The sequence below is a fragment of the Drosophila miranda genome, chromosome 3, assembly GCF_003369915.1.
Source record: "Drosophila miranda strain MSH22 chromosome 3, D.miranda_PacBio2.1, whole genome shotgun sequence".
NCBI lineage: Eukaryota > Metazoa > Arthropoda > Insecta > Diptera > Drosophilidae > Drosophila > Drosophila miranda.
This window is the reverse complement of record NC_046676.1, coordinates 21,332,972-21,355,798: the sequence shown is the minus strand read 5'-3', so window position 1 is coordinate 21,355,798 and position 22,827 is coordinate 21,332,972. Positions and strand designations below refer to the sequence as shown.

The window sequence follows — 22,827 nt, the reverse complement described above, 5'->3', positions numbered from 1 at the left end:
TGTGTTGTTGGAAGCTGGGTTGTACGAGTATACGGTACATAAACAGTCTACAGTTTGGTCGTCGCAACTAGAACTTGAACCAGTTGGACTGCGGAGTGGGTATCCTACGGTGCGCGAAATGAGTATCTGAAGACACGGCGACAGCCTCTGATGATTGCGATGGGAAAATTAATGACAGGCAGTTGTGGTACTGTTTCTGATACTGAGTTTTATTGAACAAAATGCATCTCCTTATATAGCTAGCAGTGGTACTCTTATCGTATGGGAAGGAACGCCAGGCTCCATGTGAATGTATTTTTAGATAGGGTGCACTTACTCTGTGCGGGGGTTACATTTCAGTGCATTTACTTAGGTACTTGGCAGCAACAAAGTAAATAGTTTATTGCTTCATCCTTTTTGGTGGGTTCGAGTTTACAAGTGCAATTGTCTATTCTTAGTTGCTAGTTAGTTAGTTGTAATTTTCGTGTCGTCATATTCATTCACATGAAGTAACATGGACAATTGTATTTATGAGTTTTTTATGTATGAGATTGTACTGTATATTCTGTAATATTAATAAGGTATATGTCTGTGACTGAACAGTACTCTTCATACCTTCCCAAACACACAACGGGTTGCCTTCCAATGATGTTAACGGCGTTCGCAGTTTCATATTTAAACAAATGTATACCATCTATAGTAAATTTGATTCATTTTAAGTCAAATATGTTTACTTACTTTGGCATTGCTATGTTGCTGCTTACAGAAGACAAATACGCAATGATCTGAAATTAAACTACCGATGCTTTACAAAACATCGATACATCACTCAACATAGGTAGCAGCAAAAACATCGGAAAACATCAGTAAACATCGGCAGAAAAAAATCGATGCTCGATGCATCGATGTTTTTGTACATCACTAATAAGAATAAGAACTATTCTTTCTATTTCCGCAGCGGCCATCATGAGCAGTTCACTTATTCCCGTAAATAATTATTTAAACCAAATGGTAAGTTGTAGAAAAAGAAAAAAGTGTAAATAAATGTGTGTTTCCATGATGTTTTTCGTATACCGCCCCAGTCTGAACAGACGTGTTGATTGGTTTTCAATTCTGATTACAAATGCCACATGCCGATGAGCATTTTTTCTCGAATTTGATGAAAGTATAATTAAATGTTATATCTCTCATTGCATTTACAGAACGCAGAACGAATGCGGTCGCTTGCATTGTCTGCAGATTGATGCTGATTACAATGTAGTCCAAGATTATTATGGAGATCCACCGGCCTGGTGCTGCTGTGGTCCCACGTGTTGCCGGAGCAATAGTAAGGTTAGTTTCGTTCGGAAATGGATGTGAAGTTTTTGTTTCTATGATGCTAAATATATACCGCCCCAGTCGGAAGAATAATGTCGATTGGATTTTTGTACTGATGCTTCAGTAATTTAGCTATCGTGAAAATTCGCACATGGATTGGTTTTAACCTCATTCTGTTAGTTTTCAGTGCCACCTACTGTACTCTCGCACCAGCAATGTCAAGACTGTCTACAAGCCATGATCAAAGGTGAATAAAAACTTCCACTGCGCACAGTCCGATGTACTTTCTATGATGACAAACCAAATAGACAAGCATATAACCGAATAATTATGTTGATTCTCAAACGACTGACTCTAGAAAGTACTTCGAGTGCTCAAAAATGTTTGAAAATGTGCTAATGCTAATGTATGGCTCTTTACAGGTGGGTCAGCATGAGGCAATTCCGGGAAAAGCAACTTCTTTTTAAATGGTAAGCAATCATCAGTATAAATATTTACATATCTGTGGGTACCCCCTTAGGCAATGATGAACACCTTATTTAAGCCAAACAGTTATCCCTGTCATAAGATAAATTGATGATGCATTAAGCTGATCTTTCAAACTGTCTTGGCCAGTATTTCAACAAATTCCATTTGTGTTAACTCGACATTCTCTTCCTTACAGATTCCACTTACATTACCGAATCGGGGACACATAGAACCCGCCACTGATTTAAGGTAAGTTTAAAGCACATGGCATCCATCAGTTATTCTGTTTATGATGAACACCTTATTTAAGCCAAACAGTTATCCCTGTCATAAGAATAATTGATGATGCAGTAAGCTGATAAAATCCGCCTAAAATAATACTCCATGTAGATGTATGCACACACCTATTGAAAACGCATTTAATTTTTTGCAGAATTCTTGCAACTAATAATGATGTGTTGATGTGGTGGTGGCCTAAGAAAATTGGGTAAGTTTCGTATCTCTGAATGGTTCTTTATCATGATCATGATGTTTTTGAATACCGCCCCAGTCGGAGAAATTATGTCGATTGGTTATATTTGCTGATACACTAAAATTGTTATGTACTTCATTTTATTTCATTAAAAGTTCGAGTATTATATTAACTTTGATTATATTGTATCTTGCAGAAACCTCGGCTACTCTTTCGTTCGGTTGTTGTTCAGCTCAGGCAGTCCCATAGAGATGAGGTGTGTACATATATATTTATAGCCCTTTGACCATATATTTACTCTGATGACAAACCTATAGACAAGCATATAACTGAATTTATGTGTGTTGCAACATTTACTCGACTGAATACCTTACATTTAACAAACTATTTGTTGTTACTACTACTAAATTCGAATTATATTAATCGGTAATATGTATATTTATTTTAGAAGTTACTCCTTGTGGACCCAGTAGCGGATTGGGATCAGGACGATTGCTTTTAAGGGTTAGTAAATACTGATGAGTGCCACTAAATAAAGGAAATCTCTATGATGAGCACTTTTTAAAGCCAAACAGTTATCCCTGTCATAAAAACAATTGATGATATACTAAACTGACAAAGCAATTTTCTTTATTTAGATAAGGTCTTTGTGGAATATTTAAAAACCAATTTGTTTATTTCATTGTAGATAAGAAATAGCATGCGGCCTTCACATACAGGAATCAAAATGACTATGATGAATGAATTAATGGTTAGTTTTCCCCACTTATTTTATGTTTTAAATGTAGTAAAAAGTAGGACACTCTCATGATGTTCTTAGATACCGCCCCAGTCGGAGAAATGATGTCGATTGGTTTATTTAGCTGATAGTTCCTATATCTAACATTATATATTAATATGTTAAATATTGAAAAGAATTTGTATTAATGCCATTCTGATTTACATTTACAGGCTTTATTTTGGAAATATTTGGGTAGATTCTGGAGGAAACCAATTTAATTTGAGGTAGGTTTCATCTTTCTTAAGTTCGGTAGGGAAAAGTAAAAGTAGGGCACTCATGTGATGTTTTTAGATACCGCCCCAGTCGGAGAAATGATGTCGATTGGTTTATTTAGCTGATAGTTTATATATTTAACATTATATATTAATATGTTAAATATTGAAAAGAATTTGTATTAATGCCATTCTGATTTACATTTACAGGCTTTATTTTGGAAATATTTGGAAAGATTCTTGAGGAAACCAATTTATAAATGGATTTAATTTGAGGTAAGTTCCACCTTTCGTCTGTTCTGTAGGAAAAAAGAAAATTAGGGCACTCATGTGATGTTTTTAGATACCGCCCCAGTCGGAGAAATGATGTCGATTGGTTTATTTAGCTGATATTTTCAATTTTTACCCATCCATTGTTTATTTATGCTCTTCAATACGTATTTATGTTATGGTTTTTTTTACATTTCCAGTTTGAACCATTGATGCATGGATTGTGGCATGGCCCTCTTGTGAGCTAATGGTACGTAATATTTAATTTGTTGACCCTCCGCTGATTACATTTCATGACGAATACCTTGACAAGCATATACCTGAATGTTTATGTCGAATACACACTTGACTGATCCACACCCACCCACCCCCTCCGCTCAATGTGATTCATTCGCAATCAGTAACTGATTCGTATCTTATCCTTTTATTGCAGCCAGTGGCAGAATTCTGGAGAACATCGACTGACTAAAAACTACCACAATTATTCCGTGAATGTTATCCCTAATTGATGAATAAAAACAAAATTTGTACTTGTAATATAACGTGATATATTTTATTTTGCATATTATGTATAGACATTCAATCTGTTCAGTTGTCGAAGGAGATACATACGTTTAATGCTACAAAAATTGCTTCCTTCTTTCGATTCGACCCAATCGTGTGGGCTACACATAAGAATATTCCATTTGTAAATGTTGACCTTTATATAAGTGGTACATATGCGTACAGTACAGTACAGTATATACTTTTGTATTCAATATTCATATATATATGGTATGTAAATATACATAGATATATGCGTACGTTGTTACATATGTAAGGTTTATATATATATATGCTTGGGTTGGGCTTTATGTATTTGTAAATATATTCAGAAGGGTTACGATACACGTTCAAAAAACTCAACAAAGCAAATCAATTTCCCAGGCACTTGGCCTGCACTCGATACAAACTCGACTCGGCTCGACTTCCGTTTCCGCTTCTGCTGTCAAAGAAACTGCCAACGTCAAATGGCAGAGGAAGCTTTTGATTCAACGCACAGCTAGTATAGGTTGGGTAGGGGCTGGGGGTAGTACTGTTCTATAAATGGCACTAGTTTAGATATCGATATAAGATATTTCATACTACCAGACAACATTTATAAAGAGTTTGTTCTGCTTTTACCTCTGCCTCACAAAATCGAAATCATTCGAAACTGAAACTAAAGCAAAGTCGGGAGTATCCCGAGAGAGATGAATTTATGTTCGAATCAAAGGAAAATACAAATGTAACTCATTTTGTAGCATCAATGATGACTTACAGAAAGAAAATGAGTGAGAGGTATAAATTCCGAGTGGAAGTTTCAAGGATATACTACATACGGACGAGAGAGTCCCAATCAAATGTCTTTCGGTTAGGTTAGCCTTCTCCGCCATAGTCGTCGATTTCTGTAACATTTCTCTTCTTTTTATTCGTATTATTCATAGGTGTTTTCAAAAAACAATAAGGAATCAACAATATTCATAAAATGTATCATTATAGAATATATGGTAAAATGTAAATCTAAAAACTACACATCTATAATAATATCTGTATAAATGTATGGGGTAGGGGGCGGGTATTGGGATATGCATACACACATCCAACCGAGTATATAGGTATGTTTTTTGCATTTGGTTTTTTTGTGGATATGAAATAAATAATTATCGCATGCAGGTGAATAGATGTTGATCGAAAGACTGATTGATTGAGGCTCAAGGCTAGTGGCCAATGTGCTTCTTGATCAGGGCCTGCAGCAGTCGGACCTTGCCCTTCTTCTCTTTGTACTGGGCGTAGGTCTCCGTCTCGAGGGACCTTCGGTCCTGCTTCAGCATCTTGCGGCCGTTCTGCTCCTCGAACAGCGACTCGTACTCGCGTATGGTGGCCTTCAGCACGGCCTTCTCGTCGCGCACCCGCTCCAGCTGCTCCCACAGCTGGTCCAGGCTCAGTGCGGATATGTTCTCGCTGGAAGACTCCGTCGATCCAGCCGCCGTCGCTGGCGCTGGCGCTGCTGGACCCGTGGTGGTGGTGGTCGACTCATCGGAGGAAGCGTTCTGCGTAAGGGTATTTGGCGCCATCGAGTCGCTGGGTGAGTTGGTGGTCTCTGTGCTGTTGTTCGATGAATACTGCAGTGGTGTGGAGGTCGACTCGAAGACCATAGCCTCGTGCTCCAGGATGGTGGGCAGCTCCGGCACCCCAGTCCCAGTTCCGAACATAACAGTGCGGGCAACCAGACGCTTCAGCTGACGGTAACGATCGTACAGGGGCCGGGCCGCATCGCGCTCTTCCTTGTTGATGGGATGGCCGTAGAGATTTTCAAAATACAGCAGACCATGCTGGACGGCGGTCTTTTCCTGCACCAGTTGATCAGCGGTCAGTTCCTCCAGCTGCCCGGAGCGGTGGCCATTGGTGCGCTTCTCGTTGAGATTCTGCAATGGAAAGACGAGGGTGAGTATGGTGCAAAGGTGATCATCGGATCAATGAAATCAATATGAAAACGAGGGGGAACGTTGTGGTGAGCGTGGTCAGTCTGAGCGTGACGTCGGGTGCTGCGTAGCCAGTGCAAATTGATTTGTTCCTTTTGGCTATAAAAATGATCTGATCTGATTTAGATTCAGCAATCTGATAGATATGGTCATTATCTATGATTCTGCGTTTTTAGTTTTCTCGTATCCTCAATATTGTGGATGCAACAGATTTTCGTCCTTTGTGGGGGCGGAAGGGGGTGGGGCGAAATTTTGAGATATACGTTTTATAGTGAGATCTAACAGGAGTGCGGATACCAAATTTGGTTATTCTAGCCTTAATAGTCTCTGAGATTTGTGAATATCCCCAGATTTTCATCCTTTGCGGGGGCGGAAGGGGGTGTGGCGAAATTTTGAAACAAACTCGTCTCGGTCCGATATATTAGGAGTGTGGATACCAAATTTGGTTGCTCTAGCTTTTATAGTCTCTGAGATCTAGGCGCTAATGTTTTACTCTAAGCAAAGCCGGCTATGCTACGTGTGTTAGAGAGAGACAGGGCGAGAAAAAATGAAATTGTTTTCTTGATTCTGGCTATAATAATTATACGATCTGGTTCAGATTTTGCACTCTAGAAGATATAGTCATCTTCTACGATTCTGCGTTTTTAGTTTTCTCGTATCGTCGAAATTGTGGATGCCACAGATTTTCGCCTTTTGTGGGGGCGGAAGTGGGCGGGGCAAAGTTTTGAAATATTCTTGTAGCAGTGACATATCACAGAAGTCTGGATCCAAAACATCGTTGCTCTCGCTCTTATAGTCATTGAGCACTAGGCGCTGAAGGGGACGGACAGACGGACACACGGACGGACGGACAGACGGACAGACAGACATGGCTCAATCGACTCGGCTATTGATGCTGATCAAGAATATATATACTTTATGGGGTCGGAAACGATTCCTTTTGGACGTTACACACATCCACTTTTACCACAAATCTAATATACCCCAATACCCATTTTGAGTATCGGGTATAATGACACTTCAATGCCACAGAAGCCCCCAAAAAGCACAAAACTGATAAAAGCCCCAAAGCGGGACGTAAACAACACAATCTATCAGCGCCACTGCATGGGGCATTATTTCATTGGGTCTCATGACAAACAGACAACAATCCGCGCGAGACGCCAAAAGGCCCAAAACAGAAATAGAAATAAGTGTAGAACTTTCGTAAACAGTCGCAAGAGCAGAGAAAACATTGCATTATATGCACAATATGCCTCTGTCTGGGCGGAAAGGCACTTTTGTGGCTGCTCTAACCATTGTATCCACATACATATCCTCCTATACTATCCTATCCTCCACCCCTAACCTTCCATACATCCAATCATTCTTGGCACAAACTCAATTTCGAGCGGATTCCTTTCGGCCCACCATGACAAACGTATCATTAATTTGTCAATCGAGAAAGAAGCGCAGAAGAAGGAGGCCTGTCCTACCCAAATGCCATAAACACATTCATATTTGTGTGTCTGTGCTCTGCTATTGGAATATAAATAGATATCTCATAAAACACTTATATAATAGAAGCCTCCCCAAATTGGATAAAATACATTTGTGCGGGTTCTAGAAGCCATACCCTAGCTCTTGGGGATTTGCGATGAAACATTGTAAATGAACATATTGATGTCTAATTTTCTTTTCCAAAAAGCTCTCTACCGAGCATCCAGTATAAAATTATTAAAAGATTCAAATAAAATAAAAAAGAAATGTCATAATCTCTATGAATGTGGCTATATGAAATTGTGGCTATACTTTGGATAATGATAAATCTATTTCGATTGATTTCTATCATGATATGGAAATACAATCTTTCCGCATAGCAAAGTACTTTCGATTCCAAATAAAAACCCCATTTAAAAGCACTCTTGTCACGGCATAAACACGTCGATCAACCGCCGAAGTTCGGTTTTTTCCTCCCCAGACGAAATTGTTTGTGTTTGAGCGGAAAATTTCGTTTTGTTTTGCTGTTTTCCCGTGCGGCTGTGACAATGGGGCAAGATCAAAGTTATTGCCAAATTGCTAAACATGTCACTGGCTGCTGATGCCGCTGCTGCGTCGGCTGCTCTCGAGACAATCCACATACAACAATCGTGGATCTGTGGCTCTCTGACGTCTGCTCCACTTGTTAATTGCCATCAAAATCTGTGTCTGTCTCGTGACAAGAGTGCGCGAAAGAGATGGGGATGGTCGATGGAGGATGATCTAAAAGAGAGTGATCCGTACCTGCTTGATTTCAGCGAGGGTGGCTTTCATGCGCTCCAGCTTCTTGGCCGCCTCCTGGCACCCGGAGCCGCCGGCACCGCCACCTCCGCCCAGCTTGAGGCTGAGGGCAGCAATGGGATCAGTCTTGAGCTCGTGTCGCTCCTTCCGCAGCTTGCTCAGCTCGGCCAAGGCGTTCTTCACGTACTTGTCGTTGAGGCGCTCTGCCTGCGAGGGGCGATAGCCGAGCCGCTGTTCGAGTGCGTCCTCCAACTGGACGAGCTTCTTCTTGAGCACGGCGACCCGGCGGCCGATGGCCTTGAGGCGCTCCTCCGGCGTCTGGAAGGCCACCATCATGGCGGGGAGCACCTGCTGCATCACGTCGCGGGTGCGCATGTTCTCCAGCGAACTGAAAGCGCGCACCGCGTCCATCGTCTCCAGGCAGTCCATGTCCTCGCAGCCATGCAGCTGCACGCTGGTTGCTTGCTTGGGCAGCGCTTGCGGATAGGGCATCACCTTGGCCAGCTGGGCGGCTGCATCGATGTTGCCGCCGACATGAGGTCGGGAGTGGGCGTAGCGTCGGCTTAGCACCGGGGCGGGCTCATCCCCACGCTCCCACGGCAACGATTCCTGGGCCGAGGTGAGGTCCGGGTTCTGCTGCTGTTGGTGCTGCGGCGGCTTGGCCTTGACGGGTGTGGGCGTGGTGTCGTCGCTGCCCGCCGAGGAGCTCGTTGTGGGTGTGGGCGAGATGCTGGAGCTTCTCTTCGAAGGTTGCTGCTGGAGCTGTTGCTGTTGCTGGTGGAAGTCGATCAGATTGTTGTCGTTGTGATCGGACGCGGAGGAAGACGAGTTGGACTGCTGCTGTTGCGACTGCTGCTTCCTGCTGCTGATGAAACCGCGACGCTCGTACTTCAGGGCGGACAGGTCGTACTTATAGGCGCTCTGCTCGTCCCGCCTGGAGGGCAGATACTTGCCACCGACTCCTCCGCTACCGCTGCCCTTCTTGGTGACGCCGGACTTGCGGCCTGGTGGCAGACGGGACTTACAGAAGCGTTCGCTGCTCCTTCGGCGCTCGTGCTCGCACTCGCTGTCGTCACTGGCCTCCCGCTGCTGGCGGGCCGGACTGGTCTCCGAGCGCGGACGCTCCTTGGAGCCCTGGACGCTCTGGACTTCAATCGAGAGATTGGCCAGCGATGCGTTGTTCTCGCCGCCCTCCGGCTCCTGTGGCTGGGACTGACCCTGGGACTGCTGTTCGCGCTCAAACTCCAGACAGTAGTTGGCGTAGCTGGCGGTGCGCTCAAAGTCCTCCGACGAGACGCGACGAATGACCTCGCATTGGGCCTCCAGCAGGTGGGCGGCCGCTGTCTTGGGGTCGCTGGGTGCGTGGCCCTGTGCTGGATCCGTGAGCAGCTCCTCGCTGTTGCTGCGCTGCAGTTTGCGGTCCTGTCCAAAGACGGAGCTGCTGTCGAGGCGCTCCTTGCGCTTGCGGGATGACTTCTGCCATTCCAGCGGATTGATGATCTCCGGAAGATAAGTAGAGTTGAACTTTGGCTGTGGGGCGGCGCTGTTCAGATGTTTCTTGGCGTCCGACGCCAAAGACACCTTGGTCCTTTCGGGACTCTTCTGCTGGCGTACAACGACTGCTGCCTCATGGCACTGGGTGGGGGCCGCCGTGGGTGCGGACGATGACGAGGAGGCTGACGATGATGAAGATGAATCTGAGACTGCACTGCCGCACGAGGCGGTAGACGATGATGAACCGGTGAGACGACTCAGGTCGTCTTCGTTCAGCCCAGTTGTGGGATGGCGCATGCCGCACTGCAAATGGGGAATAGAGAGGGAAATGGTGAGTAAAATTATTATATAAAGAACTAAAAAGGTAAATAATTAAACAGTTTCTCAAATGTCATACTATCCGCACCCTCTTTCCATTAAGTGAGTTAATAAAGGTCTGGCACTACGTATCGTATGAGTAATGTTTTGTTAAAACATTTATTTTGTGCCCCGTCACGACCCATCATCAAGTGCTACCTCGAACCCCTTGAACTGAGCTTCGTCGATTGAAGAAAATCTTTCTAGTTTTCAGTTTCCAGATTCCAGGTTTCAGATGACTCTTATATAAGTCACACACGACCCCCCATAAATAATTCATAGACTTTGGTCGGAAAAAGTCAGGTTTCCTTCAGTAACCAAAGAAAAATCAAAGTTTCTTTGCGACTTGTGTAATCAAATGATGAAATAATAAATTGGATCAAAATTGAATGTTTACTAATTGAAGAAAAATTTAATCAAATAGTTATTCAATAATTTGAATGTGGAAATACCTAACGACATTTGACATTTGAATGAATTAATTAAATAATTTAGGCACATTTTGGATTACCAAAGAGATTCTTAAAGTATTATAAAAGAAGAATATATTATTTTGTATATTTACCAAAAAATATGTAATAATTCTGGGCGTCATTTTGGTATGGTTTAATAATAATATATATGTATATGTAGGTTGGTTGGTTGGCTAATCTCTATGGGAATCAGTCTAGCGGTGGGCTTGGGATTATCACAAGAATTATTGCACTCGAGGCGCCTCGATCACGTTCAATCGCTTGATTTGAATATACTTTGGTCGGTATAATCTTATAAATGTAATAAAAATGTCATCGCTTGAATTACGCTCATAAATTTCAATTGAATTTAATTGAATATTTCCTTTCCCGGTCCTTTCTTTTTTTTTTTGGTAAAACACAGTATTGTCTTCTCCTTTATGTTTAAAACAGACTACATGTCTCTGGATCTTGTGTTTGTTTTAACAAGATTTTCCTTCGATATTTCACATATATTAATTATTTTTCTTTTGGGCTTTTGGCGTTGGACGTTGCCGCTGCCGACCGCACGGTGGAGAAGGAGGAGGAGGAGGAGAGAACCGTTTGCCGTTGCTTTCTCTGGGCGCACCGAATTACTATTAAATTGATTTCAGCCCCGACCTCGGGAATTATATGCGAAAATCTCGAGAGCCGAGCAGCGGCAGCAGCGGCAGCAGTGGCAGAGCGATAGCTTGGGAGAGCGGGAGGGAGAGAGCGCGCCTGCGCATGGCCAATGTTATTGTCGATCGCTGCAGCGCCTGCTGTGGGGGTGAGCAGGAGAGAGAGATAGAAGGTGCGAAAATGAAATGCAAACAGAGCAGAATTTGTCCAAGCAAGACGTATCAATACAAGGTGAGGTATTCTTTTAAAGCTCTCTCACGGTAGTCGCCTACTTGTATAGTTGCAGCGCATTCACACGCAGAGCACAGAGAGAGCGGCGAATCATCTCACCTTGTATTCAATACAACTTTTGTGTGCTTTTCTTACCGGTACTCTCTTCCGCTGCAGACACTAGACAGAGGCAGACAATAGGGAGCTTCTCTGTATGTGTGTTTGTGTTTGTTTGAGAGTTTAAAAATAAATCTGGCACTTGGGGCGCACAAAATTAGCAGGAGCTCCACACTTTATGGTCATATTAATGAAATGAATTAGTTTATTCACTTGTTTACTCCCCCGTGTGCACCGACAGAGCAAACAGCCGATGCGGCTCAAGCGCTGTTATCGATTGATCGAACGGCATTTTGGCACTCGTTAAAGCTCTACGTACAGGTAACGGCACTTCAGCAAACAAAACGAAAACAACCGAAATAAAAGTGTCAACGGTGTGTACATATGTACATACACAAATACTTGTTCAAGAATAAATTTCAAGTGCAATGTCACGGCAGATCAATGCAGCAGCAGAGCAGAGGCAAAAGCAGAACTGCAGCAGAGCAGCGCAGCAGCGCCTGGAACACTGACTGTCTGGCCTCTCTCTCTGCCTGCGTCTGCCTGTGAAAACAACTGAGTCATCTCTCTCTCTCTCTTCTAGGTGAACAGAATTTCAGACAGACAGAGAGCATCTCCCCTGGAGTCTGTGCGTGTGTCAATCAACTCTTTCGTCAGCCAGAACGCCACAAACCAATTGAAGCCCTCGCGCCCTCTGGTGACGTCAATGGAGAGCGTGATCGAAAGCTTACGGCAAAGCAAACATCGGCTTGGAAGGACTCCCACCCTCCTCTCCGTCTGTTGTGGAGGCGGCGCGTGCAAGGTATTTTCAACTGGAATTAGTTGTTATCAAATTAATTAGACAGCGGAAAGGGGAATTTGTTCGAGGTATTTTGTGGCGCAGACAGCGACAGGTTTAAAGCCCCAGTCCCCCGTCTAATGGCACCGCAATGGATAATGAATGGGACTGCAATCGATTTCTGTAGACTTAACGGAAGAATGTCTATAAATTGGTCTCTTCTTTGAATTAGAAAAATATCAAAGAATTTCATTGACACATTTTGAGGTTTAATGGAATATTTAAAAGGATTTTTTCTTGAAGGTATACATTATTCCCACACAATTTCTTGTTTTTCTCGTCAGTAAATATGCGAAAACATCTATAAATGCAGATAATATAAATTTACCTTATGACGTAGGTATGTACATAGCTGTGGTGCGTGGGTGGTTATTGGAATGCCATAAATCTACGCATCATCGTCATCTGGGCCAGACATATCGTACGTACGATATGATTGTCATCATTGTGGCTGCCTTTCTCATCCAATTGTTTATGCAATAAAAATTGTGTACAGAGAATTGTGTACTTCCATATGGAAGTACATGACTCAGTCCCACAAAAGATCATATCGGATAGGATTCGAAAGTACTGGGGCCCGCAAGCCACTAAAAGCCACCGAGTGAACCACAAAAAAGCATTACCACTTGGCCAATCATCTGGCATGTGTGGCGGACAGCAGCTGCTGAATGAATTGTCACAGAAATGTGCTTTTGTTTTCAGATAAAGATATCTAATAGGCCATGTTTTCCCACAAAAACCAATGGGACGGGGAATAATCGATAAGAATCTGTCGTCATGAAGTATTTATGGACACAACCATAGAGGAAGGAACAATGGTATTAGGAATTACAATTCTGATGAAAGCAATCGACTCTTGAGCTGAGAGAGCTTTCGAATAGGTTCCTCTCTTGTGTATTATCCACTTTCACTAGGAGAAGTTCTGGTCAAAATGAAGTACGGAATCTGATAGATATGCAAGCCTATCCCACTTCCACATTCCGGCACCGAATCCCATTCCAAAAGCGAAGAAGGTCGCATAATTGACACAATAAATCGTGGAGTACCAGCCACGCGCTGAAGCCAAAATGTTTACATGCAAAAACGGAACGAAAACAAAGTCAGGGGCACAATGGCATGGGATTTATGGGGCTTTTGTCGAGTGGGGGGTTGACTGCTTAACAACGGGCCACACAGCCCAGGGGAAGCCGTGTCCGTCTCACGGAGATGCTAAAAATGGACCACGCGGCATATGCGCGATCCCTCGCAATGCCCGAGAGGTGAGATTTGCGCATTTTAACAAGCCCGTGCGAAAACGGCACTCGTCAGCATTTGGAACTCGGAGAATGGTGGGAGTACACGGGTGATGGGGCTATTAAACGTCGTACAAATATTGAGAAGTCATTTTCACCGGCTACAAGTACGAGTATTATGTTGATAAGAGCTCCACTCGGATCTACCTGGCAACATCCATAACAGCCACAGACCGCCTAGCGCCGCCCGGGACCGGCTCGAACCGGTAGCAAACCGGTGACTGACTGCAACGCAACCCAAGATACATACAGCCCAAGATATCACGCTCTTGATCCGCCCGAAACCACATTACTCTCTATTATTCTACGGCTCTCCCTATCAGAGTGGGCCGGATTGGGTTAGCAGTTTCAGTTTTCGCCTAAATTGTATAAACAATTTTGATATGACGCTAGCTTTTAGGAAGGTCTCTCGAAATGGGGCTCTCTATACTCGTAAACACGACTAGCCCCAGCGCTAGCCTTAGCCGTAGCCGTAGCCATGTTGACATTTCATCAATTCAAGTGCCTCGGGGGCTTGGGGCTCGGGAATTTGGTAACCGAGCAGTTGACAGAGCACTAATGACTGTTTACGGGTATTTTCCGACACCTACTTAGCTTTATTGATTTCCCTATAGTTTATCTGGGAAAGTGCTAAATTATGCATTTGGTATCTGTTCAGTGCTCTTTCTTTTAACTAATGAACACTCTAGAGTCTAGAGTACTCTACAAGGAATTTTGTTGTCTAAGGTCTACTGTTAAAGGTATATGGTCTAGACATCTGATTAAGGCAATCTGTAAGGAACATTTCAATCTTAGGAATGGGATCGAAACTGATTTGAGGAGTGTGAGGAAAGAACGTGAAGAACCTTCTCAAAGAGAGCCTTATCTGCTTCCCGACTAAAGCTCGTTCGGTCATCATTCATTTCCGAATGAACAATTCCATTAAAAACGGAGAAATAAAGAATGGAACTTCCCCAGTGCCAAGGGAACCCAACGAACAGCACGTACCTCTAATGGATATCGTATATGTATGTGCTATTTATAAAATCATAATTGAACGAAAATTAATCACCCTGACTGATAAGATACGGGGAGAACGATCAACGAGAACACTGATACGATAGATAGTGTGTTAAATTTATGTACTTCCTCGGGAATTTCGACCATCTCGAGTGCTGCCCCCTCTCCGTTCTATTTTAGGCAATCGGAAAAATCAATGAAATCAAGAAACAATTTCATTCTTTCTCCACCGCAAATCACATCAATCACTGTGCTATCGACTAAACAAGTGACTATCTGGCTAATGGTACCAATCGCTCTCTCGACCTTCTTTTACCCTACCACTAGGCCACCCCCCTGCCTACCAACCACTCACTTATGTACGTCAATCTGTCGGTTAACGTCAGCCACATGTTGCGAGCTTCTGGTTTCGCTGCAGTTTGAGGATTGCGCAACGGTAAGCGGAACCACTCAAAGAACGCAGCAAAGAGACAGGTCAGAGGTCAGCAAGAGACCTGCTGTTATTCCCAGTCATTCCGAGTGTGGAAATGTCAGTTGGAAGTGGAATATTACGCGAAATGCAAATGCGAACACACACACACAGAAATGTAATGAAGCGTGCCGCCGAAAGCAAAAGTAAATGCAAATGCTTAAAACACCAAAAACAAAGGTAAACGAAGCAAAATGAAAAGGTGGGGAAAGGAGAGGGGAGTGGGCGGCATAATTTTCTCAGCAAAAATCTAACAAAATCTGAAAACACATACATATGCCGCACTTTGTATACCCTCTAATAACACTAGTAACACTAACACTGTATTTAAATATCTATAAAATGCTATCAATTTTGAGATAAATCCAGCTCTGTTCTTTGTATATCGTTTGTCCAAAAAGTATACGACTCTTTCTAGAAACGCTATGCAAATTGAATGACAAATGAGGGAAAAGGTGAGCAAATAAAACCAGAAGGAAAGGCATGGAACGGGTGAAAATAAAACAAAAATAAACCCGCGTTCAAAAGAACTTTCATAATTGTCGGGAATTGGCTTGGGAATGAGGTATGGGATGCAATCAGAACCACGAACAAAATCTATTGCTGGGCAAAGTACAACCCACTCTTTCTCTCTCTTTGGCTCCGTCATTTCTCTCTCTCTCTCTCTCTCCCGAGGGATTTTAGCTTTTCTGACGTAATTCGTAATTACTGTTTGATCAACTTCTGTTGTTGTTTTTGTTATTGTTGCGTTTTCAATCAATTTACAAATTCCATTCCTTTTTCTCGCTCACTTTTCATCCATTCCGTTCGCTTTTCGTTAAAATCAATCAATTTCAATTGATTACAAAATAAAGAGAACAAAACCAACAACAACAAAAGCTGGGAATTTCTTTTTCCAGTTTCGTGAACTTTGCCAACTCGTCGCATACACATATACATACATACATATACTATAAATATAAATATATTAATAATAAAGGAGGATGTACGTACGATGTGGCCACGATATTTGCCATAATTTACGAGCCATGCGATATTTGAACAGGTTTTTGTGCCATTTAAATGTTTCTTTTATTTGGTTTTGTTTCACTTTTAATTTAAAACACTTAAGTTTCGAAGAATATTCCCTTGAATTGAAATGCCTCGCTCTCTGCTCGGCGTGTGTCAGATGACAACCAAGCCAACCTATTCGAGAACACATGACTCGCGGCGAGGCCCGTGCCACACTCGTGACCAACTAAATGGACGAGATGCACAAACGACATACGTACATACAAATGATATATCAATAGAATGAATACTGATCTTTGAAGGTATCTTTAGTATCTAACATAATCCATCTGTGGGAGTTTTTGGCTTAGAAAGCTTCAACTGTACTAAAACACACATATTCTAAAAGTCAATACAATAATCAAACAGTTGTGTTAGATAAACCCTATATACAATTCCCTTTCCTATGCCTATAGATGGTACACTCGTCCATCCTCTTTCTTAAAATCCATCCAGTTCCAATCAATAACTATTGATATTCCCGTCGAGTCCAATGCTAATCCCCCGCTAATTATATTCCCATGGTGAAATTCGCTTCGGTTTGGGGTCTTTACAAACACAGTGTTCTCTGAAAATAAACGAAAACTGTTCAGTAGAGCAGGCCGCGTCGTGCGAAGTACAAATTTAAACAAACCTATAAATAACCCAGACAAAAATTGATCGTTTACACATTGAACTCTCTGATGGCGCTCTAAAAATAGAGATTTTCACGCAATTTGGTCGATGATTTCGTTCGCTAATCCGTTTACTTGTTAATTGAGTTTGGCAGACTCGAATTGACCATAATCGAATTGTGCATCCCCAGACAGACACGACACTCCACGCTACTCCACGCTACTCCATGCCTCTCCATTCCCATTTCCATCTCCAGGCAACAAACCTTAATTGCCTTTACACGCAATTATTTATTCAAACACAACTAAATCCCGGGGCATTGGCTGACAAAATAATTTGTTTTTTGGGTCAACACGCCACGTCAGGGAATATGACATGACTATTGGAATTATCCTAGAAAGACAAAGGTGGCAAAGAGGCTAAGAGGGTGGGGGGAGTGCCTGAAAGCAGGCAACACAATTATTGCCACAACAATTCAGGAAAATACAAACAAAACGCATGGAAGGGAGAGGAGGCTTCACTGTGGCACTCTATTCTCTAAATGTATGTACAGCCATAATCTATGACTCAAACAGTAAACGAAGAAGAGCAGAGCAGAGCAGAGCAGAGCAGAGCAGAGCAACAAATATGTACAAATAAGTTGGAAAAAGGCAATAAACAAAGCGCACGACAAAAACAGAAAACAGAACAGAACAAAATGAATCGATGGAATGGGGAATGGGGAAGAAGGGGGAATGGCAATCAGACAAGGAATGCGAGTTTAATGGAAAAATCAGTGGCAAATGTTACCAAGATAACGTATTTTGTTTGTCATAGACAAATACGATATGCATACAATAAATGTAGGGTATTAATAGAGCTATTGTTTACGTAGTGCTTGCAGAATTCATGGTGTATGTAGTAAGTATTTGTGTGAATTGTGTAATAGATCGCAAATCGAATGAAATCTTTGCAAAAGCTTTCTACAGAGTTCTGTCTCGATATATTCGGACCTTCTGCTTAATGCAGGTATTTTCCCGCCCACAATATGGATATTAGCAGGGGAAGGGGATTTTCTTGTCAACAGGCCAAAGCCAGCTCTGCCAGATGAGATTTTCTTTTTGGAAATTACTGGACGTCTGAAAATATGCAATGGTTGCCAGTGCCTGAGGTGATCCGATTACGTTGGCAACTTTTTCCATTGCCCTGGCCAAATGTGTTAATTCCTTTATGAGAGCGTAATAAGATCGTAATAGTCTATGCAAATATTTGACCAGCAATCAACCATAATTACGGCGGACAGGTGCGAAATATATAAATAAAGACGCCCAAAAGGTGAGGTGTAGACTACTATATGTTCTCTCTCTGAGAAAAATTGTTTATTTGAATATATCATTAAAGTATTGTTTTCATTTGTGTGGAAATGCAAGTGGAGATATTTCTCCGAGTCAAATTCAATGCACTATTTTGATGATAACAAAGCTACATACATACATATGTATATATATGAAATATGATATTAAATCTAAGTAGACAAAAATCTACACGGTACGTTACTCTAGTACTAGTAGTTGTGCATATTATATATTCTATAATATTTCGTTATTTAGATCTGCGATTATACTTACAATGCAAGCCTTAACGGACTTCCAAAGATTTCTCGCAAAGTCTTCAATCTTGCTGGTTTTTCCCCGTACGTTCTCCAGTTGCACGACGTTTCCTTTTAGAGCGTTGGGGAGTAAGGCAAGAGGGAGGAGTAACCCAAGAACGATGAATAGAGTTTCCTGGAAATCGGTGCACGCACAAAGTCACTTATCACGCCTGCTAACCGGACACCTGTGGGCGATGGCACATGCAGGAGTGCAGGGAGAGATTTCCACGAATCGGCTAGAGCCGTGTTTCTAGGGGAACCGAACCGAACAATTAAGCCGTGCCGCTAGATAGTCACATTGCCGATGATCCCAAAAAATACACGCACGAACAAGCGGCAAGCGTTTGTGCCGGTTGGCTATTATCTATTGTCCGTCTGTTATTGTATCCCGGTTATCCTCTCCAACCAGGATTTCTGTTAACTTTGGTATTCTAGCTTTTTTCCGTTAAAGCTGTTGTTGTTGTTGTTTGTTGTTGGTCCAAGACTATTTCTTCTCGCTCTCTCTCTTTCTCTGTCTCTCTGCCTGTCTATCTGTCAGAGTCTCTTCTTCGCGCTTCCACGCCAACAAATCCGATGTTTATTCGCTCTTTAGTTTGATTTTTTTCTTGACCTTGTAACGACGGTTGCGCTGATCTATGACAAACTCATATCGCGATCTCTGCACATTTTCGCTATCCAAATCACAACAGCTCAGACCAAGCAGGCGCAGAACTCCTAGCGAATACGTTGTGACTGAATTATAGGGCCTGGATCGGTGCGAAATCGGTGTCCGCTGCAACAGCTGCGGTTCAGGCGTGGGCGTATGGGCGTAGGGCGGGTGTGGCTGTCTCTGGATGATGCACTACCGAGCGAATGAACGGTTAAGTGTTGTATGCCACTCTCGGCCGGGCTTTCAATGTTTGGGGCGTCAATGAGCAGACGGCGCGCACTTGACAAGCTTTTTGTATCGAGAGATGACGTTATCCTGCGATCGCTCGCAGTCTTTCTCTTCGGGTTTGCAACTGCACTTTCTCTCTTCGGCGTTCTTTCTAGATGTTTCTCTCCCCCCTTAGGTGGTGGTGTTGGTGGTGTTGCACTCTCTCAATATTTCGCTTCCCTCTCGCTCTGGCTGACTACGGCTGCTTCAAAAAGTGTGTGGACACGAGACGATATCTAAGCATGTGTCTCTGGGGTTCTTGGCTGCCGCCGCCGACGCTGCCGCTGCCGCTCCTCTCCCGCTTGCTGCTTGCTGTTCTCCTTCCTCCCGCTCTTCTTCTACGTCTGTCTAAATGTTTGTTTCCCTTTCCCTCTGGCACTCGGCTTGCAACGGTCGCCGTCGTAGTTGTTGCTCGCACTTTTGCCTGACTCTGCAATTGGCCAATTATGTAAAACGTGGCTAAGAGTCGGTATTAGGCAGCTTCGAAAATACACGAATAGGTGTGTGTGTGTGTGTGTACTTGTGTTGTAGTTGCTTTTGCTTTAGCCTTTGACTCTGCGTTTGCCTTTGATTTTTGCACTGCTCTCAGCTCTCCGTTGTAATTGTTGTCGGCGAGGTCATCGACGCGCGCGTATGACAAAAATCGATATTCCGCACTGCAATAGACAATCCAATCGTTTGTTGATTTTGGCTTGAACTTGTTTTTTGAGTCCGCTTTTTAGTTGGATAATTCGTTGTCCCACTCTTCACACCGCTGCGAAGGGGCAACAAAAGGCAACGAAAGAAAAACAGAGGAAACTTCTCATACGGCGACTATGAAAATCAGGCTGAAAACTTTCCGCTCACTTGGTGGCACGTTGTGGACGCGAAGAGACGAATTTTTTGAGTGGCACACACACAACCGACGCGGCGTTTGAGTTTGTATCGTGTGCCTGCGTGTGTTCGGCTTCCCTCTCGCTCTGGCCTTTGCTTTGTGCACTGCTCTCAGCTCGCTCTCGATTGTAGTTGTTATACGACGTTCTCTCTCTCTCTATCTCCCGTTTGTCTCTCTTTTGCTTTGCGCAAGTCTGATTGCGTGAGTCTGTTTCTTTACAGTTTCTCTGGAGAGGAGGAGAATATATTAAATTAATTATCTAATTCGTTTCTCGTTAATTAATAAAATGCAGATGTTTGCTGACACCCTTTCCTCGGGGGCTCTGTTCACAGGGGAGAGAGTTGAAAAATGGGTGTGTGTGAGATAGAAGCTGTGAGTGTGTGGTGCGCTCGCGCTCACTTTGTTCGCTGTCTTCAGCTGTTGATGACGCGATGACGTTGCAAATGAAACGCATCCCAAAGAGCTTTTCGTTTCGTATCGATTCGCTATCTCGCTCGCTCGCACTCCTTTCATACGCTCGAGATTAGATACTCTTGCTCATTTTTTCCTTGCTCTCAATTATGATTCATTTTAATGCGTTCATTTTCGGCGGCATTTATACACATTTTCATGTTTTGTTTATCCATTTTTGAAAAGCCTGCAAAGGGAGAGAGAAAGAATGATAAAGAGAAAATTATTTGAGAAATCTAATTAAATCCTGTCCAATCATTGCTCTTTCAATTCCAGTGCAGAGCATTGATTGCACAATGCAAAATGCAACAACAACCGCAAGCTCAAGAATTAAGTCCAATTGCGGGCAATTTACAGTTGACACCCAGCCCCGCCAAAAGGGGGAGCAGAACCACCCTCTGGCAGTGCGCCATCAATTGAAGCCTGAATCTGCTATCCATCCCCACCCTCACTAAGTGAACCCCAGCGAACTTTCCAGAAATCCTACGTATTCTTGTGTTCGCAAGCAACGTTGCACTTTGTAAAGTGTGAAAGGGGGTTGGGGGATGGATGGTCAGATACCGTAATGGCCAAACAAACACACAGCAATGTACACACAAATAGTGCCCAGATTTGCATCCAAATTGATGTGGCACCCGGACTCGGCCAGCAGCCATAAATAAAATTTGAGTATATGCAAATGGGAAAATACGATGGGGGGAAGAGCAGCCTCAGTATTCGAGGCATTGGATACCCTAATGCAGATTGTAAACAAATTTGGTTGAGCTATCTAAAAACAGTGAAAAGTAAATGTAACATTCAAAGAAAGAACAAAGTTGTTCCCACTTCTGTGTGATATAGGGATCCTATAAAAGCTTTTAGACAGACACCTGTGTATGCTTACTTCCAATGTCGATAATACCCTCTGGAAAGGGTATCGTCTTGTTTGTATTTGCTTACTCACAGATTGTGGACTTGCATAAATCTGTATCCGGAGTGTTCTGGCAATAAAAGCAATATACTATTGGGGAAAAACAACACCGAACAGGATAGGAAACAACAAATTAACCTGATAGCCCCATAAGAAAAGGAAAATGTCAACGAAAAAGTGTACCTTGAAGGAAATAACCCCAATTAAACCAATCCGAAGATATGGCTTAAGCTATATTTTGCACAAAAGTTCTATATAATGTCGTACAAAATTCCCAATTGATTGATGTCCGATGAGGATAACGATGATGATGATGTCTGGCACTTAACCTTAGCTCCCACAGATGGATATTTTGCGTGCCAGTTCTCGTCAATCCTAAGTGAAAACAAAATAAACAAGCGAAACTCTTTCAAATGCTTTAATGGCTATATTTTATATAGCTATTCGTAGATATATCTATATACATATTATATATGTACATACAAATGTCTTTGACGTCGCAGACAAAAAGCGAAAATAGCTGAAAAGCTTTTTTTATGTTTGGAAAAAGAAACAAAATAAATAAAAAATCACATTAAAGAAAACGGAAGGCGTACAAATTATAAACAATAGAATGGGAAAAACATGTCTGTTCCTGTTCCTGTGTGAGTTTTTGTAATTTAATTCCGCCCAGACCGGAAGTGGCGCTAAGAGAGGGTCCCTAGAGGTCCTGGGTCCTGCAACACCTGCCTGTGCCTGATTCCCATTTTATGTAAGCGTTGACCCAGTCTTCTTACATATGTATGTACATCTGACCAAGTATCGCCAGATCTACTGAGTTCACCTCCAAATTGTTCTTGCAGATGCAAGTGCAGCGCCACGCCACACACTGGGGCACACTCGGTATTTACCTTATTTTGGTTGCTTTTTTCTGGGAATTCTGCCACACACGGACACTGACACACCAACAGAGAATCTGCCACTGACGGGGAAAATATACTCTGACGCGATGCGGATAGAACAGAATGCGACCACGCCGTACGAGAAACCAACCTCAACTGAGTGGAGCACTGCCGCCGAGTGGGGCACGTGCTCGAGGCATCGTACGGCTGTAGTGGAGCCATCAAGGCGAGAGAGAAACCAAGAGAGAGAGAGAGGTGGGCAGATTGTTACTGAATGGAATGCAGCCGAGGCAGGACCCCATGACCCCCTCGTGTCGCCTCGGTGTGTCTCGCTCTCTGAACTCTGGTGCT

At 43.0% G+C, this 22,827-nt stretch overlaps 2 protein-coding genes, 2 long non-coding RNA genes and 3 other non-coding genes across 10 annotated transcripts; 5 read left to right on the top strand and 2 right to left on the bottom strand.

Moving 5' to 3' along the window:
- Positions 1-188: 188 nt before the first annotated feature.
- On the bottom strand, positions 189-757 carry LOC117187914. The gene is made up of 2 exons (XR_004472388.1): positions 718-757; positions 189-618 (listed from the first exon to the last, which is right to left on the bottom strand). It is a non-coding gene; the product is annotated as an uncharacterized LOC117187914 (long non-coding RNA).
- Positions 758-881: 124 nt separating this feature from the next.
- On the top strand, positions 882-4,036 carry LOC108159842. Of its 2 annotated transcripts, XR_001775362.2 has the most exons (13): positions 882-990; positions 1,182-1,311; positions 1,477-1,543; positions 1,719-1,766; positions 1,961-2,013; positions 2,198-2,251; positions 2,433-2,492; positions 2,685-2,740; positions 2,925-2,987; positions 3,188-3,241; positions 3,440-3,505; positions 3,700-3,749; positions 3,933-4,036. It is a non-coding gene; the product is annotated as an uncharacterized LOC108159842 (long non-coding RNA). The 2 variants fall into 2 exon arrangements; XR_001775364.2 differs by lacking the exon at positions 3,440-3,505.
- On the top strand, positions 1,812-1,896 carry LOC117188555. Its single transcript, XR_004472649.1, has one exon. It is a non-coding gene; the product is annotated as a small nucleolar RNA R38 (small nucleolar RNA).
- LOC117188558 lies at positions 2,046-2,128 on the top strand. The gene has a single exon (XR_004472652.1). It is a non-coding gene; the product is annotated as a small nucleolar RNA R38 (small nucleolar RNA).
- LOC117188523 lies at positions 2,776-2,859 on the top strand. Its single transcript, XR_004472617.1, has one exon. It is a non-coding gene; the product is annotated as a small nucleolar RNA R38 (small nucleolar RNA).
- Positions 4,037-4,038: 2 nt separating the features above from the next.
- LOC117187913 (protein FAM13A-like) lies at positions 4,039-22,614 on the bottom strand. 2 transcript variants are annotated; one of them, XM_033390865.1, is made up of 4 exons: positions 22,486-22,614; positions 18,423-20,872; positions 8,266-10,059; positions 4,039-5,946 (listed from the first exon to the last, which is right to left on the bottom strand). In XM_033390865.1, the coding sequence occupies exons 3-4, from the start codon at positions 10,051-10,053 to the stop codon at positions 5,239-5,241; spliced, it is 2,496 nt and encodes an 831-aa protein (XP_033246756.1). In that variant the 5' UTR covers positions 10,054-10,059; positions 18,423-20,872; positions 22,486-22,614; the 3' UTR covers positions 4,039-5,238. The 2 variants fall into 2 exon arrangements, with proteins under 2 accessions (XP_033246756.1, XP_033246755.1); XM_033390864.1 differs by lacking the exons at positions 18,423-20,872; positions 22,486-22,614 and adding an exon at positions 10,679-11,216.
- Positions 11,221-15,949, top strand: LOC108159840. Of its 2 annotated transcripts, none has more exons than XM_017293431.2 (3): positions 11,221-11,456; positions 12,136-12,354; positions 15,009-15,949. In XM_017293431.2, exons 1-3 carry the CDS (start codon positions 11,238-11,240, stop codon positions 15,102-15,104), a joined length of 534 nt encoding a protein of 177 aa, XP_017148920.1. In that variant the 5' UTR covers positions 11,221-11,237; the 3' UTR covers positions 15,105-15,949. The 2 variants fall into 2 exon arrangements, 1 of the variants encoding a protein (XP_017148920.1); XR_001775361.2 differs by lacking the exon at positions 15,009-15,949 and adding an exon at positions 11,512-11,873 and having other exon boundaries at positions 11,293-11,456; positions 12,136-12,335.
- Positions 22,615-22,827: the final 213 nt, after the last annotated feature.

Excerpts from the sequence above, each read along its gene's own strand:
- LOC117187913 (XM_033390864.1), bottom strand. The coding sequence starts at position 10,708 with ATGACGCCCAGAATTATTACATATTTTTTG. Across the intron at positions 10,060-10,678 it reads GAATTATTACATATTTTTTG|TGCGGCATGCGCCATCCCAC; the intron begins GTAAATATACAA and ends CCCCATTTGCAG. Across the intron at positions 5,947-8,265 it reads CCCTCGCTGAAATCAAGCAG|AATCTCAACGAGAAGCGCAC; the intron begins GTACGGATCACT and ends TTTCCATTGCAG.
- LOC108159840 (XM_017293431.2), top strand. The coding sequence starts at position 11,238 with ATGCGAAAATCTCGAGAGCCGAGCAGCGGCAGCAGCGGCAGCAGTGGC. Across the intron at positions 11,457-12,135 it reads GCAAGACGTATCAATACAAG|GTGAACAGAATTTCAGACAG; the intron begins GTGAGGTATTCT and ends TCTCTCTTCTAG. Across the intron at positions 12,355-15,008 it reads GTGGAGGCGGCGCGTGCAAG|GCCACCCCCCTGCCTACCAA; the intron begins GTATTTTCAACT and ends CCCTACCACTAG.